Source organism: Squalius cephalus, assembly GCF_949319135.1.
Source record: "Squalius cephalus genome assembly, chromosome: 5".
NCBI lineage: Eukaryota > Metazoa > Chordata > Actinopteri > Cypriniformes > Leuciscidae > Squalius > Squalius cephalus.
The window spans coordinates 5,042,556-5,060,854 of NC_137126.1; the positions used below are offsets into that span (position 1 = coordinate 5,042,556).

Genomic DNA, 18,299 nt, shown 5'->3' on the forward strand with positions numbered 1-18,299 from the left:
CATGATCAGGTGAGTATATAATAAGCATGTGCTTATATATTGCAGTCTACTTTTAGTTTTTGTGTGTGTTTGTCTATATAGTTATATATTTAATATTTCTAAATGGCTTTATTTTATTTATTTTTTTCAATTTTAGTAATTTTAGTTATTCATACTTATTTAATTTAGTTCTATTTTCTAAATTCTATTTTTAGAAGCTGTAATTTTCTGTAAGTTTTTAATCTAATATTTTTTTTTTTTAAGTTCAGCTTTATTTCAATAAAAAACATTTTTACTAGTTTGTTTTAATTAATGAAAACAGTTCTGCCACACTGAACAACATTTTACAAGGAATAAATGTGAAACTGTTTATATTGTTGTGCGATTTGTGTGACTATGTGTCCAGTTTTAACTGGTCTGACACAGACCCAAAACCCAACATTGGGTTACGTTGACCCAGCGCTTGCTGAGTAGGTGTGTGAGGGGGTTCATCATTTGTATTGACAGTAAAAATTACCCAGCAGGCTAAGTTACAGAAAAACTACCCAGCACCTGGGTAAAAATATTAAATATAACCCAATAAAATGACCCAACAGGCTTTAGATAAAAAATAAATAAAAAATGGAGATAAATGCTTTTTGCTACCAGATGGTCATATATCATGACAACCAGAAAAACTTTGTCCCCTTGGTCAAATAACACAGAAATGTTTATTGTATCAACTACCATTTCTGTATTCCTTCCTAGTACGTTCTTAAGTTTTACATTCTGAGAAATGGATTACTCTGATGAAGGATAGAGGATGCTATTTCTCAGCCTTTAATAAGTGGTTCATGAATATGATTGTAATGGTTTTGTGACTTCTGAAGGTTGTTCACTTGTCCTGCAGGTGCTAAGGAGTTTGGCTGCTGGTGGTCATGGCGTCGTCCTCGGTGAAGGTGGCGGTGCGCGTGCGGCCTTTCAACAGCCGAGAGACAAACCGAGGAGCCAAGTGTGTGATCCAGATGCAGGACAAGAGCACCTGTGAGTGCAGCACAAACACACACACACACACACACACACTGATGGGTTTTTTTTCTGTCTACATTGTGCTTTTGTACATTGTCGCCTTTTTCACCGTTGTTGCCATTGGCTTTTGGCTTGCTTAGTTGGGGACATTAACATTTAATTTAATATTCAACAATAATATTGACCTTCCGGCATTGACACTATTATATGAGAACTGAACTGAGCTGGACGATGACATCATGGTTTTCTCCAGAGCGGATATATATATGTATACTTTTTTTTTTATATATATATATATATATATATATATATATTTATTAGGGCTGGGAATCGATTAAAAAAAATTAACTAATTAATCGCATTTCCCCCAAACTTGTAATCATCAATATTTAAACGTAGAATCACTAATTAAATTAAACAACACACAAAAAAAAGGGGGGAAAAAGAAAAATGTCCACACAAATTGGACAGAAAATAGCCCTATATTAAAATATTAAACATCAATATATTATTCTTCATTCAATTCTATGCAACATACTCCGATTTAACAAATTTATCTTTTGACTAATTATCAAAATAAAGTATAGTCATACAAAGCTATTATTACCAGAGCATGTGATCAGAGCAGGTCATTTTACCATTGTTGCCCAGCATGGCTATACCAGCTCAGCAAACAGAAGTCTACTACTGAGAAATTCCACGTTATTTGAGCGGACTTTGCTTTTCCAGTGCAAGACCTGCTCGTGAAGTTAGGCTACTAAACAAGTTGCGCGAGAATGAAACCTGATCGCTGAACACGGGACGGCATGTTTTCGGCCTTTTCGATAGCAGCCGCAACAGGAATTCATTAAAACGAGGCAAAAAAAAAAAAAGGTGCTGCGTCAATTGCGTTTTTTTTTTTAATGCGTTAAACATCTCAAATTAATTGCAAAGATTAACGCGATTAAAATAAAAGATTAAAATAATGAAATATGGCAATATTTTTATAAAATATTTAATAAAAGATTAAAATAATGAAATATGGCTATATCTTTATAAAATATTTAATAAAAGATTAAAATAATATATGTATTATACAAACAAACTTAACTTTTTTCAACAAAATGAAACATCACTGAACTTAAGCTGGACTGTGACGCCATTTTCTTCTGGAAACAAACTTTTTTGCATTATTTTCCTGTTATCTCTGATAAACAATCTGTATTGTAAAAAGTGCTATATAAATAAATGTGACTTGACTTGACTTGCTTCGATGCAGTAAGAACTTGAACACTGCCTTGTCTTTGTCTTCAAAATCAACAACAACATTCTTTTCATGTGAACGCATAAATTCCAAACATTTGATCCACTGTGGTTCATGGAGGTGGTTGAGTCAAAGTTATGCTTTTTTTGGTAACTCCTAGGTAAACATGGATCAGCCTGTTCGTTTTCAAACATTTTGCCCCCCCACAATTCGCTCTGCACATAATTTGTTGCCACAATTCTGCTATATGATCATCACATTTCCACAGAATTCATACATTCTTAGAATTCTTATTACCTACCACTTCCAAATTGATCAAAAGTTTGAGTAAAGACATTTATAATGTTACAAAAGATTATATTTCAAATAAATGACAAATGATCATGTGACACTGAAGACAAGTAATGATGTAGTGCAAGTAATGATGCTGAAAATTCAGCTTTGCATCACAGGAATAAATGACATTTTAAAATATATTCAAATAGAAAACTGTTATTTTAAATTGTCATAATATTTAACAATGTTACCGTTTTTTTAAAATACATTATCAAATGCATACCTAAAGTGTATTAAAAAGTACTCCTTGGGAATAAAGTAGGCTAAGCGTCAAGCCCTGTGGAACTGGAAGGTAATAAGAATTCTAAGAATGTAATTCTTGGCAGTAATTCAATTTAAAGCAGGCCTGTAAATATTTACATAATAAATACAGCTTGAAGCAGAAATATTGCACCTAGCGTTCTTGTACAATCATAAAATACTCAAACATTTAGTAAATGTTGGCAGGAGGAGCGAGAGCAGCTTCTTAGTATCTGTGGGAAGAAAATTGTCATCAATATGCTTATACCAATAAGTTTTCTAATAATAATATCAGCAATGTTACCCCCCCCCCCCAATGTTACTGAAAAAATATGTAGTGATTCAGTAGCAAAGCTATTTCTCAGCGATGAGGGGGTAACATTGCTTATATATATTAGTGTGTGTGTGTGTGTATATGTATATATATACATTTATGCATAATGTGGGACTTTTAATTATTAACAAGCCCGAAATACACCATCTACACACACTTATTTTGAAATGTCAATGCTTTAGTATTGCCAGCTGCTCATTAAAAGATGATGAGGGAGATGAAATTTCGAAATGACAGCACGTGACATTCGGTTCTGTGGCAACACTATCAACGCATTCATGAATCTGCAGCAGTCAGGTGGTACAAGCATGAGCTTCTCAGCTTACAAGTACGAGCTCTACGAGGATGTATAGGTGCTTTTTACAAGTTGAAATCTTGTAATTACGGTAATTACAATATGGCATGAACGCAACCAGAATTTTCAAAAATATAATGCCCTCTTACAACAATCTGCATCATATTACAATATAAACACCATAAAGTGAGCATTAATTCATAATTCATCAACATCTAATCATAAACAGTCGTTTGGCATAAATGCGTGGTATCCATTTATTGCAAACTGCTCTGAAACTGTGAGCCTGTATGTGCAACAGCGCATGCGTCTACTTTGAAACGCGCAGTGCTTATATTTATTTAATGAAATCATAACCTTTTAGTTAATGATCACATCAGCTGTATAGCTATCCCTGTTTTTCCATCCCCAAATTTAAGACATTTAAAAAGATCATTAAGACGTTGTTATACCATTTTAGATATTTAGCCTAATAATTTGTCGTTCCATACTTATTTACTAAATCTTTTATTTATTGAACATGATAAAATTAATATTTGATAATGTAATATTTAATAATTTATCACAAATTAAATGATCAAATCTTAATTTCATCATGTTTTCATCTGTCAAAGAGCTTAGTATTTTTAGCACTTTTTTAACATTAAAGGAACACTCCGACTTTTTGGGACTTTAGCTTATTCACATTATCCCCCAGAGTTAGATAAGTCCATACATACCTTTTTCATTTCTGTGCGTTCTGTAAGTGTTATTTGACGCACCCACCGCTAGCCTAGCTTAGCACAAAGACTGGATGTAAATGGATAGTGTTAGCATAGTAATCCCAATAAGTGACAAAATAATGCAAACATTTTCCTATTTACATGTTGTGATCTGTATAGTCACAGCGTGTACAAAAAACAAGGCTATATGAGACAGAGACCATTTTTAATCGTATAAATACTGGGAACTATATTCTCACTCGGCGTAGGAGCACAGCTAGCGTTACTTGGGCGGAGTGGCTACTTGGGCGGAGTGATCAGCGCAGCACACGAGACGCCCTGTTCTGTTGATGGTTCCGTAAACAAAACAAACGTGACTAACTCGCTAGACGTGACTCATGATCATGGCTGACTTTGAGGAATTGTCAGACTCAGAGGAATTTTACTGTGTATCAAACCAAGATCCCGAACCATATAGGTTTGAGCCAGAATACACAGACGAGGAGTTACAAACTTTGGAAGCTGTAAGACAAGATGTCGAACAGATTGATGTCGAAGGGAGAATCAGAACGAACACGGACTGGTGGTGTAAATGTGGAACATGCCAACCTATGCCCACTATGCCCAATGTATAAAAAATTATTACAGGAATAGATATATTTGAAATGCAATTTATTACAGCTGACCAAATGTAATCAACAGCATATAATACAGTAATGTTAGATAATTGCATTACAATAGCCTAGAATATGGGGAGAGTAATTGCACAAGGCAAATAGTTTTTGCACAATGAACCCACAGACAGTAACGTTAGCCTACTATTTCACAAACATTTTCTCAAAAAAGAAAACTGCCCATCCCCCTCCAATTCATTAGCAAGTTGAATGTTATAACGTTAGTCCTGAGAGTTACATTTAGCGCCGCTCATTTGTTATTGAGCGATACAGTGTGTTCATGACAACACAATAATAACAATAAAGAGGATACACGGAGCCCCTATTCACGTAATAATTTCACTAAGTTTACATTACATTAGCATGGCACTGTTACAGTATGGCTAATGTTAGTCATCTCAAAACATAACGGAACACTTACCGCAGCAACAGGTGATCCAATTTGTCCTGTCTTTATCGATGGGATGGCTGTATCCTTTAGCACACGTTTCATGGTCCGTGTGGCAACTTGCATTTTTTCAAAATAGTCGTCCTCAGTGAAATGTTCTGAGCAAACTAAATACTTCTTGATGGTGTTTACAGGTGTGTTTGGATCGATACCCAGAACAAGTAGCCATCGATTCATCAGGTCAGCGTTTTTGGTTGGAATTCTATGAAATATCATAGTATTACCTGGTCTCCCCTGTTTATTGTCGCAGCTCTTTACAATACAGCGAACACCCATGACTGTAAACTATAAATTTACTATCTAGTAATTGCTGACTCTATTACTCCAACTCTGAGCGAACTCTCTGCTCCTCACCACAGGGCGTCTCGTGTGCTGCGCTGATCACTCCGCCCAAGTAGCCACTCCGCCCAAGTAACGCTAGCTGTGCTCCTACGCCGAGTGAGAATATAGTTCCCAGTATTTATACGATTAAAAATGGTCTCTGTCTCATATAGCCTTGTTTTTTGTACACGCTGTGACTATACAGATCACAACATGTAAATAGGAAAATGTTTGCATTATTTTGTCACTTATTGGGATTACTATGCTAACACTATCCATTTACATCCAGTCTTTGTGCTAAGCTAGGCTAGCGGTGGGTGCGTCAAATAACACTTACAGAACGCACAGAAATGAAAAAGGTATGTATGGACTTATCTAACTCTGGGGGATAATGTGAATAAGCTAAAGTCCCAAAAAGTCGGAGTGTTCCTTTAAAGCAGTTGAGAGAACCAGTGCAACCAAGTAAAAAAAAAAGTTAATTTCGAGACCTGCTGAAAAACCTTGCTCCACACTTTTACAAGTAACTCTCCATGAACTTTTCCATGGTAATATCCAAAAATACTTCTGTCTCCACCCACATGTTGAAAGAGGGGAAATTTCTGAGAGTTTGGAAACACGCCTCCAAACCACAGTCCTAAAGCGCTGTGAAATCCTGCCGTTCACACACAGTCCCGGCTGCCAGACCTCACATTCCCGTCTCCCTGTGCACAGCGTTTCCACATCACCCTCTCTTCCACTGCATTTGCCTTACTCCTCTCTCTCTCTCTTTCTCGCACTCTCTATCTAAAGAATCTGCCGGGCTGGCAGTCTGTTTGGTTTGACCCCCCTCCAACACAAACACTGAGCTGTGTGAGCTCAAGGCAGCAGTGCTCCATTGTTACCCAGCAGTGTTTTATTATTCTGGGGCCTTCTCCACCCTTTGGCTTCCTTTATATGACCCTACTCACTGGAGTTTCTCTTTTACACTAAAATTAACTACATCAAACTGAATTTTAGAGAGGGCAAAACTGATCTAGATCTGGTTTGTTTTCTGCGTCATGTCCTTAAAGCTGTTATATTATCCAAAATAAATTGAGCGAGTACACAACCAGCCAGTGTTCAAAACTCTCTGCTTGCCGTAGTTCGATTCAAAACGGTAAGCTTGTAATAATGTTCTTAATTCCAGTGGTACTGGTGGATTTCCGTGGGAAATTCGAGCATGTCTTTGCGTCATTACGTCACATCTGTCCACATAAAGAAGAGTCTCGGCTAGTCGGCTATGAGTGTGAGGATGCTGGAGGTGGAGATTTATAGCCTTTTCTCACAGCACTTGATATAATTAAACTAATCAATTTGATGGCGGATCCAGAAAGGTTCAAACGACAATGAGCAGTGACAACTGGAGGTTCACCCGTTGTAAAATGCAAAAGACTTCAGACTTCGGAGAAAAAAGAGACTGCAACCGGCCAATGCGAAAACAAGGATAATATCGGAAGGGCATTAAATGTCACGCAATGCTGATATTGTTAACGTTAACAATTTGAGAACAAAGTATAATTTGCACGGTTTGACGTGATATGATAAGCGATCGTTATATTTAATCAGCGCGATTTACTGCAATGCTTATTTCCCCTTAGTTGGTCAGAACAAAAGTGGATGTTACTTGTTTAGATGATATTTTCCGGTGAAAATTCTTATGTTGGTCATACTTCCAAAAAGTATAATCTGTGATTGTGAATGCCAGTATCCACACAATCCACACGACTGACAGACACACTTTCTCCTCAAAACATTGGATTCATCCGCGCTGTGCGGTGCCGAGGCACAACCCACGTAAAGTTGATAATTCCGCGAATAAGAGCTGCAGATTTCCAGCAGAGATGGCGACAAAGAGGAAAAACTCTGGACTGCAGCTTTAACTAAAATAACTATATAACCAGCAAAATAACAGCTAACCAGAATATATGTTATGTTACATACATAAGTCTCTGTTTGGATTTAAATAGGCAAATGCTTGAGTCAATGATTGGATCATTATTGCAGTGATTATTATGTTTCTAGCGTGTTACATGACCCTACTCACTGGAGTTTCACTTTTACCTTCATCTCAAATTAACTAATGTTAATTTTTAACCGCAGCTACACGTCGCAATGGCACATTTGTGTGCTAGAGACAGTTCTTCTTGCTGCCAATTCCACACACATAAAAACCTTGAATAAGTTTCTAAACTTCAATAAAGTTTGGAAGGGGCTAAGCAAAGTAGCATTTTTACTGTGACTGACTGTGATGAAGTTTGTGTGTATACACCAGGGTTCCCGCTGGGTCTTAAAAAGTCTTAAATTCTGAACTTTAAATTTAAGGTCTTAAAACATCTTAAAAACAGCCAGATTTTCATCCGCGGTCTTAAATTTCATTTAGTCAGGTCTTAAAAAAGATTTTACCCTCCAGAAACGCTGGCCGCAGAAAGTTATTACAAAGTAGCAAAAAAGTATCGAAGTCGCTCGCCAAGAGGCAGTTCACATATCGCGTCTTTTTCGCGCTCAAGTTCATTATAATTGAAGTGACGCGCTCGTTTTTTTCCAGGCGCCGCGACATGAAAAAAGACATGAAGGATGTGTGTGCACCCAAACACTACGGGTGTTTTTCTCTTCTCCGTAAATAAATCTTGTAACAGAGCTACAGCAAGCGTTTTTCGGCGGTGGAAATCCATTAGCCACTAAAACTTTTTGGTCATTTTGGAGAGCGCAGTGCATGGTTGCATAGCAACGACAGACGGGAACATCGGACCGAATTTTACTAATAATAATAAAAGATAAGCTAAAGTGTATTGTAAATGTCAGTAAATCATTTTTTATAAAAAGAATGAGTCAAAAAAAGATAAATTAAAGTCTGAAATATGTGAGGTTTATCTTTTTATAAAAACCTTTTTTGTCAACTTTATTTGAGCTTGTCCATGTTAGTCTATAACATGTTGCAAGACACTTTTAAAATCTGGCTATCATTTTTAATCGTATTATTTTAATGTTTATGTTAGTGCGTATTGATGCTAATTTTATTTGTTATTTGCTGTTTTTCGACATAAGACTTGGTGAATTGATTTCATTGTGTAGTATTAGTACTTTTTGAACAGGATTCTGTGATAACAGTGATAATTTTTGGCACTATAATAATTAAATGAAATATTCATGCCATTTCATCTCTAGTTATGATCAACTATGATCAACTAAAATCAACTAATTATGTGTTTTTTACAGTAGGCCTATAATATGCAAAGTACAATTTTCTATAAAAAAATGATATCTGATTCTGTTCTTTTCTCTGACACGTGTTGTTGGGTCTGGAAGGTTACTAATGTCATTGCTTTATCTGTAAATTAAGTTAATGCTTTTTCAATTACTGAATTCATTGAAATAAAATGAATTCTTTGATTTGAATATTTTTTTGGCAATGCGTCGTGTAGGTCTTAAATTTCAATCTTTATGGTCTTAAAATGTCTTAAAAAGGTCTTAAATTTGACTAACTGAAACCTGCAAGAACCCTGTACACTGCCCGGCCCCCCCAAAAAATAAAAATCTGTTTGGTTTTAAATAGGCAAATGTTTAAGAGTCAATGCGTCTCATTCATGAAACATTCGTAAATATACGAGTAAATATGTGCGTGATTTGCGCGTAAAGAGACCTTCCCGAAAACTCTTCTCCTGATTCACAAATACTTGGTAAACGTCAGATGTGATAGTGAAATGTGTGTGTGTGTTAATGAATTCCAATCAGTCGTAAATGGGACGCACGTGCACGCTCATTCTTAATTACCATAAATCCCGCCCATTAAATCCGACTGACAACTATATATGGGCATCATGTTATGACACCAAACGAAGGATTTCAACATGTCTTCTCAAAAGCGAATGAAAAAGAGAAATTTCTCAGATGCAGAAATTGAAGCTTTATTATCAGAAGTTCGTTCAAAACGCCACATTTTATTTTCAAGCATACATAGTGGCGTATCAGGTCCTAAAAAAAGGAAGCTTGGCAGCATATTACAGATGCAGTTAATGGAGTTTCATCTGTTAATCGAACAGTCCCAGAAGTGAAAAGAAAATGGTTCGACATGAAGCTTGACTGCAACACTTGTGACTTGCGGACTTGTGTTCCGTTTGCAGATGCTATTACTGGCTCTCATAATAAAAGTAAAAAGAAAAACCGTATGTAATTACTATATATCATATTTTTTCAAAATGCTGTGTAAATATGTACCCGATTAAGGTTAATTAAAATGCAGCGTTATTAATGAGCAAAACGTTCGGATGTTAAACGCACTATTTACGCGTGGCTGGGAGCAGGTGTAGATTTATTTCGTACCAACTAACATTTGGAAAATACGAACATTTTAATGAATCCGAAAAATTTTCGGCAGAACCACTTTACACACGATTTACACACAAATTCGTTCTGCTCGTGTTTCATGAATGAGACCCATTGATTGGATCATTATTGCAGCGATTATGTTTCTAGCATGTTTGGCAACAAATCTTCTAATCCTAACCGATGGACTGTGTGTGAAACACATCATGGCCATATTCCAGGATGACAATGTCAAGACTCATCAAGCTCAAACAGTGAAAGAATGGAGCATGAAGAATCATTTACACACATGAATCGGCTCCTCTGAGTCCAGATCTTAAATTCATTTAAAGTCTTTGGGATGTCAAGTCACATTTAGTTATATAGCACTTTTTACAATAACAGATTGTTTCAAAGCAGCTTTACAGCGATATACCAGGAAAATAATGCAAAAAAGTTTGTTTCCAGAAGAAAATAGCGTCACAGTCCAGCTTAAGTAAGTTCAGTGATGTTTCAGTTTTGTTTTAAAAAAAAGTTATTAATTTAGTTCATTATATATTTATATATTTATAGTTCTTATATAGTTTTATTATATAGTTTAGAGTTCTGCTCTGGCCAATGAACGAACAGTATATGACTATGATTCAGGCAGCATTATAGGTCAGACTGGCAGAAATAAGTAGACTAACATTAGCGTAGTGCGTAGGATGTGCTGGAGGAGACTTTACAGAGTGCTGGACTTGCATTATCAATACAAGATCTTGACCAAAAACTAATGTGCCTCTTGATGGAAATAACATTACAACATTTATTTCCATACATTTTTTACAACCGTTCTTTCACAATTTTATTTCAACCTGACGAATCTTGACATTGTCATTCTGGAATATGTCCATGATGGGTCTTCAAACATGGTTGTTTAAGAAATGAAAAGCTACTCACTCCATCAGTTAGGATTAGAATAACTTTTGCCAAGCATGCTATAGAAACATAATAATCGCTGCAATAATGATCCAGTCATAGACTCTTAAGCATTTGCCTATTTAAATCCAAACTGCAACTTTATATTTGACTGGGAAGTGTATTTAGATATACATTTAAAAAAATAAATAAATGAAGTCCTCAAAAAGGTCTTAATTCGGAGTCATGACATTAAATGCACTATTTTTACAGTGCATTTAATGTCATGACTCCGATTTAAGACCTTTTAGACCTTAAGAAATTAAGACCTTAAGAAAGAAGAATATCTTCCTCAGTATTTTTGACTTGTTTTCTTATATAAATATATAAACATCCTTAAATCGAGTTACATTTACTTGAGATGCAAAATATATGAAGTCTTGGTTTCTGAGAAATTAAAACATTTAAATAAAAAAAACAAGAACAAACATCTGTTAATTAGGTATGAAGACACATTTTCCCTTGAATTATGTTTTTTTTGAGCCCATTGACCGAACATAACTTCGTATCATGCCATTTTTGCTTCTTTTGTTAATGCATCTTGTTTGAAGAATCAGTCATTTGGACTGGAAAACAAAATAAAAATACTGAGGAAGAACATCACTTGTTTGCAATTGCAACGTGATAAGAAAGTACAGTAAAGGTTATTTCCATATTGTAGTGGTTGGGAGCATAGGTATTCAACCCTTAACATTCCCTACATTTTCTTTAATTAGCCTTAAAATGGTCTTTGAAAGTCTTAAATTTACCTTCATAAAACCTGCAGAAACGCTGTATTTGCTGTAGTCTCCTGTTCATCACTATAGAAGTGTGCCCGTTAAATTGACGCCACTTGATTTGACGTTTTATCTGTGACATTCTTGCATTTAAGTGTAGTTTAAGTGTACATACTTTTGAGGTCTGTTTGAGATGTTTTGTATGCAGCTTATGTAGAGAGGGGATTTTCAGTTTTCACTGAGTGTTCATTGTGTTCAGGGCCTGGTAGGGATATGATGTCAAAGGTCATTTTAAAACTACTGAAAGAAATGTGTATGGAGGGGAAGCACTGTGTCCCTGCAGTGTTTGCAGAGCTGGGATCTTTCTAAGCTCATGATGGATGGACAGGACTGTGTGTTGACATGACTTGGTAATAGTAGTCCTAAGAAAAGCCCCCATTGCTCCTTGATACTCCCATTCAATTCAACTTTTAAGAAGCAAGGACTGCTTACTTACAAATGTAAATATAACAGTTCTTGGATGTTGATTAGTCAGTACAGCATTCCAGACGTGCTAAATTATATTATATTATATAATATAGTAACCACTATGACACCTTTATCCTTGGTAGCATGCATAGTAGGGGTTTGAAAAGCTTCAAATTTTATAAATCAACTAGGTAGTCTGTGGGTTATCTGAACAATTATTCAACTAGTATGTGTTCAGAAATCCCTGAGTATTTAATAGGGATTCACTGATGTACGCGTAACTGCCAATACCAATCTGCCAAAAGCAATTATTTTCACTATCGGCGGATTGTTTAAAATTAGCCCATGATCAGGGCCGATTATATCATGTCAATCAAAAGGGGCTGGGAAAACATGTCAGAAATACTTTGTGTGAAGAAAATGGCTCTTGTGTTGAAGTTAACATTACAGCAATGCATTAACAGTTTAAAAATATGTATGTTAATGCAGGCTCTATTTGAGCCTATGAATCACCTGTAGTTCAAGCCAGGGTTGCCAGATCCTCAGTTATTATCTACACCAAACATTATTTGTAGTGCGCCTCCCATCCAATTATTTCAAACAGAAACAAATTCAAAATTATAATTAACTTTTTACCTAAAAATACAGTTGTTGTTTTTTTGTTGCCAGTATTATGTGCAAAATTAGTCTGCTGAATTATGTGTATGTTTTACAGGTATTACTAATCCCAAACAACCCAAGGATTCACCCAAGAACTTCACGTTTGATTATTCATACTGGTCACACAATTCAGTAAGTTGGAAACTTTTTTTTTTTTTTAATGTATGAATCTGTCAATAATAATAAATGTATTTGTATGGTGATTTTCAAAGCATCTTTACACAAAGGTACACTGTAACAGAAAGTGATGTGTTAATGTCTATGATGTCCTTAAAGGGGTCCTATTATGCTTTTTTACATATTAAAATTTCTTTAGTGTGTAATTTTGTTGTTTGTGCTTGAAGAAGGTCTGAAAAGTTACAATGTCGCTCTAATCTAAAGGGAAATATTCTCTATATCAGTGTCACTGTTTCTGAACTCCCTGAAACGCCTCCATTGTAGTCTTGAGTTTTCTTCTAGGAACAAACACATCACAATATTCATTTTTAAATAATTCTCGCCCAAGGGATATGGAAAATAAAGGGGTGGTTGAGAGTTAGTTATAAACTCGCAGTTATGGTAATGGGTGGGACATTTCCCAAACACGGTTGAAGTGGTTGACCAATCACATCTGGTCCAGCCGACCAATCAGAGCACATTCTGCATTTCAGAAGAACGGGCTTTATAGAGACTGGAACTAAACGGTGTTACTGACAGACTGGGAAGAGTGTAGCTGCACAATGTAAATAATGTTAAAAATAATGTTTTTTGTTTTTAACATTTAAGTAAGAACCTATTCTAGTAGACCCCAAAAACAAAATCAAGACTTTGAATAAGTGCATAATAGATCCCCTTTAAAGTTCATATCGAAACAGTTTCCTCAAAAACTTGATTGAAAGCCATGCCACATCTTGCATGCAATCGCAAACGATACGCAATAAAGTGTCCATCAATTCAAGATGCAATTTTATGATTTGTTAGTATGAACCAATACTGTATTACTGCATATTTAAAAGTATGTACTTGCATTGTATGCATGCACATTTTAGCTGTGAATGCTCTGCATACTCAAGATATCGATTACCAAAAAAACACTGATGTATGCACTTTTAGTTAGTTGAAAAATATGTGAATTGGGCCTTTATTAAACACTCTCATCTTCCTCAGACATTCATCTGATCACAGAAAACTCCTTCTGACTTTGTCCTTTTTTGCTGTGTTGCAGGAAGAAGACCCATCCTTTGCATCTCAGAAGAAGGTGTATCAGGACATTGGCGAGGAGATGCTGCTTCATGCTTTCGAGGGCTATAACGTGTGTATCTTTGCTTATGGACAGACCGGAGCAGGGAAGTCGTACACAATGATGGGAAAACAAGATCCTGGGCAGCAAGGCATCATACCACAGGTGTTTGTATGAAGATAGCATGAATGAAACAAGTCATTTTACTATCCACAAGTGAAATGCACAAAGCAATGGAATCACAGCCAGTCAGGATATGTTTGATGTTTAATGTATTGCAAAACGAACCAAATGACTGAAAAACATTGTAGTCTATAGAGAAGTAAAGCTATATTCTCAAAATCTACTAGTAGGTGGGTGGTCTGAATGACTAGTCGATTTGTCTGTGTTAAAAGTGCAGAATTTTATTTTATTTTTTTTGTGCTAATTTAATTTTTTTGTATATAACGGAATGAACGGCTCTTGAGAAATGTCTTTGCATGAGGAATCAAATATTCTTTGATCTTTTCAAATAGTGTACTACTCTTTGTACTAGACAATACTGTAAGTTTCAGGCCTCACTAATTAGCCAAAACGACATAAGCCAGTTAATGACAGTGAGCATCATAAAGATGTTCCACCAAAGCCAAAGGTTTCTGACAGAAGGTCAGTATGAGATTAGAAAATTATTATTTTGCAAATATGTGGTTGTGCAAAAAATAAAAAAAATATATAAATCGACATCAAGAAACATACTAAAATAATAAAAAATGCACATCAAGACCACTTTAAAAATCATGTTTTTGCGAATAACGCCACTACTCACCAAGTAAATAGTTATGTGGACATGAAATATTTATTTGACTTATATATGACCTATATATTATATTACTTTATTATATTATATTATATTATATTATATTATATTATATTATATTATATTATATTATATTATATTATATTATTTGCTTACTCATGACACATAGCAACACAGCCAAAAGTATTCCTAATACACTCACCTAAAGGATTATTAGGAACACCTGTTCAATTTCTCATTAATGCAATTATCTAATCAACCAATCACATGGCAGTTGCTTCAATGCATTTAGGGGTGTGGTCCTGGTCAAGACAATCTCCTGAACTCCAAACTGAATGTCAGAATGGGAAAGAAAGGTGATTTAAGCAATTTTGAATTGCTTCAAGCTGATAGAAGAGCAACTTTGACTGAAATAACCACTCGTTACAACCGAGGTATGCAGCAAAGCATTTGTGAAGCCACAACACGCACAACCTTAAGGCGGATGGGCTACCACAGCAGAAGACCCCACCGGTTACCACTCATCTCCACTACAAATAGGAAAAAGAGGCTACAATTTGCACGAGCTCACCAAAATTGGACAGTTGAAGACTGGAAAAATGTTTCCTGGTCTGATGAGTCTCGATTTCTGTTGAGACATTCAGATGGTAGAGTCAGAATTTGGCGTAAACAGAATGAGAACATGGATCCATCATGCCTTGTTACCACTGTGCAGGCTGGTGGTGGTGGTGTAATGGTGTGGGGGATGTTTTCTTGGCACACTTTAGGCCCCTTAGTGCCAATTGGGCATCGTTTAAATGCCACGGCCTACCTGAGCATTGTTTCTGACCATGTCCATCCCTTTATGATCACCATGTACCCATCCTCTGATGGCTACTTCCAGCAGGATAATGCACCATGTCACAAAGCTCGAATCATTTCAAATTGGTTTCTTGAACATGACAATGAGTTCACTGTACTAAAATGGCCCCCACAGTCACCAGATCTCAACCCAATAGAGCATCTTTGGGATGTGGTGGAACGGGAGCTTCGTGCCCTGGATGTGCATCCCACAAATCTCCATCAACTGCAAGATGCTATCCTATCAATATGGGCCAACATTTCTAAAGAATGCTTTCAGCACCTTGTTGAATCAATGCCACGTAGAATTAAGGCAGTTCTGAAGGCAAAAGGGGGTCAAACACAGTATTAGTATGGTGTTCCTAATAATCCTTTAGGTGAGTGTATGTTGTACCTTTTGTTAGTCTACTTCTGCCTGTTGAGACAAGCCTTCACAAGTGCCTGTAAAAGCTGTATCTGTGATGTTTGAGTTGAGGGAGGCGTGGCTTTGTGTAATTCCTCCAGTGTGGCAGAAACTACATACTTCACCTTTAAGGCTTGTGTGCCAATGTGATTGATTATATGATCATCACGTAAAGTGTTAGTTCACCCAAAAAGGAAAATTCTGTCAGTAATTGCTCACCCTAATGTCATTCCCAACCCGTTAAACTTCCGTTCATTTTAGGAACACAAATGAAGATATTTTTAATGAAATCTGAGAAATGATTGTTCTTCCATTTAAAGTCAATTCACCCACAAATCTAATGCTTCATAAACCTATTGCAAAAGAAATTCATGTAAATCTAGATGTTTAATCCAAGTTTTCTGAAAAGACATGATCACTATATATGATGAACACATTTAAGTTAGGCTTTCATGTCAGAGATAATGTACATCCAGCCGGTGGTTCTCTCAAAATAACCCCCGACAGGATGATGAGGATCTTGATCAGCTTATTACACGACTACTTGCCACATAAGTAAATAATTAGACACGAAATATTGATCTGAGTTGAAATATTTGATTAGGTCTTTAAACGAGAGAGCAATCGCAGCGCGGCAAGTTCAAACTAAACGGACATTTAAGAGATACAGTATACAGTCATATCACTTATTGCACAGCATGTCGCCACATAAATAGTTATGGGGATAAGATATATTGATTTCAGATTAAACTGTTTTTAAATCGTACCTGTTTGTATCTCATAATCCAACAGTGTACAAAACAATAGTCACAAAATGGCGGCAGCTGCGTTTGTATGAAACGAGAGAGCGAGTCCACGATACTGGATGGCATAATTAAATAACTGTACACAAAATATTGATTCGACTAAGATTTAATATTTTATTAGCTACCGTTATTTTAATAACGTACCGCTGGATGGCACTATTGACCAATCAGAATCAAGTATTCCACAGAGCCGTGTAATAATCACACATAAACATTGATCAGTGAACGTGCATAGAGCACTCAAATTTGGTAAACAGAAGCTCAAACATGCTTGCAATTTGTAATGAACAAAAACAGTTGGGTCCATTTATCATTTATAGTAGCGAGTGGTTCTCACACGCTAAAATAATGATTTATTCTGTATTTGTGTTGAATTGAGCACTTTTAGTGATCACATCTCTCTCATTGTGCATTTTTCCCTATAGATGTGCGAGGATTTGTTCAGGCAGACAGCAGATAACACTGACCCTGACCTGTCCTTCTCTGTAGAGGTATGTTTGTGTGTGTCTAAACCACTGTGTTCTGCAGAGTTAAAGTGCCCCATTATGCTTTTTCCAATAGTACTTTTCATGCAGTGTGTAAAATAGCTGTATGTGAATGTAAACAGTCTGCAAAGTTTTAAAGATGAAAGTGCACGACAAATAAAAGAGACTTGATTCTGGAAAAAAATGACACCATCATTACTGTTCGGATCACGGTGTATTAAGAGTGTGCACAACAAATAAAAGAGACTTGATTCTGGAAAAAAATGACACCATCATTACTGTTCGGATCACGGTGTATTAAGAGTGAGGAAGATCTGGAGCGGAAATTCAGATATGGTAATGGTCGTTCGGTTTCTGACACGTACGGTAAGTGGTCGACCAATCAAAACAGACTGGGCCATCTGACCAATCAGAGCAGAGCAGGCTGTCGAGTTTCATGCAGTTTCATGAGACCGAATCCTTCGTTGAACCGTTTCAGACACTTTGAGAAAAAAGGAGATCCTGCAATGTATATTATGAAAAAAATTGTGTGTTTTTTTTTTTTTACCTTGGATGCATGTAAACACATTGTAGGAGACTTCCGAAATTAAATGAGGAACCTTTAAAATAGCATAATAGGGGCACTTTAAAACGGATAATTGTTCTGGACATCCATTGATGCATAGACTCATGAAGCACGTGCCTTCAGATTAACAAGCCGACTCTTTATATATTATATAGTCAATAAAGGATTTGATATTACTTTGTATAATATGTTTTTAGGTTTCATATATGGAGATTTACTGCGAGCGGGTTCGGGACTTGTTGAACCCAAAAAGCAGAGGGTCCTTGAGGGTCAGAGAGCACCCTATAATGGGCCCTTACGTAGAAGACCTCTCCAAAATGGCGGTTACAAACTACAGTGATATTGCAGATCTCATGGACACTGGCAACAAAGCCAGGTATTATTATACACACAAACATGATTATGATTCAGGTTAAAAATAAGCACTCTTTTGATAATCGATTAATCTGTCAATGATTAACTTTTATCAATCATATTTCTGT

At 36.1% G+C, this 18,299-nt stretch overlaps 1 protein-coding gene across 1 annotated transcript in view; it reads left to right on the top strand.

Annotated features, from left to right (window-relative positions):
• Window positions 1-18,299, top strand: part of kif1ca (kinesin family member 1C, a) — a 58,359-nt gene that overhangs the window by 15,157 nt on the left and 24,903 nt on the right. Inside the window, exons 2-6 of the mRNA XM_079871505.1 lie at window positions 869-1,002; window positions 12,759-12,835; window positions 13,908-14,087; window positions 17,193-17,258; window positions 18,015-18,193. Coding sequence (XP_079727631.1) covers window positions 897-1,002; window positions 12,759-12,835; window positions 13,908-14,087; window positions 17,193-17,258; window positions 18,015-18,193 — 608 coding nt within the window. The 5' untranslated portion in view covers window positions 869-896. The remainder of the gene's footprint in view (window positions 1-868; window positions 1,003-12,758; window positions 12,836-13,907; window positions 14,088-17,192; window positions 17,259-18,014; window positions 18,194-18,299) is intronic.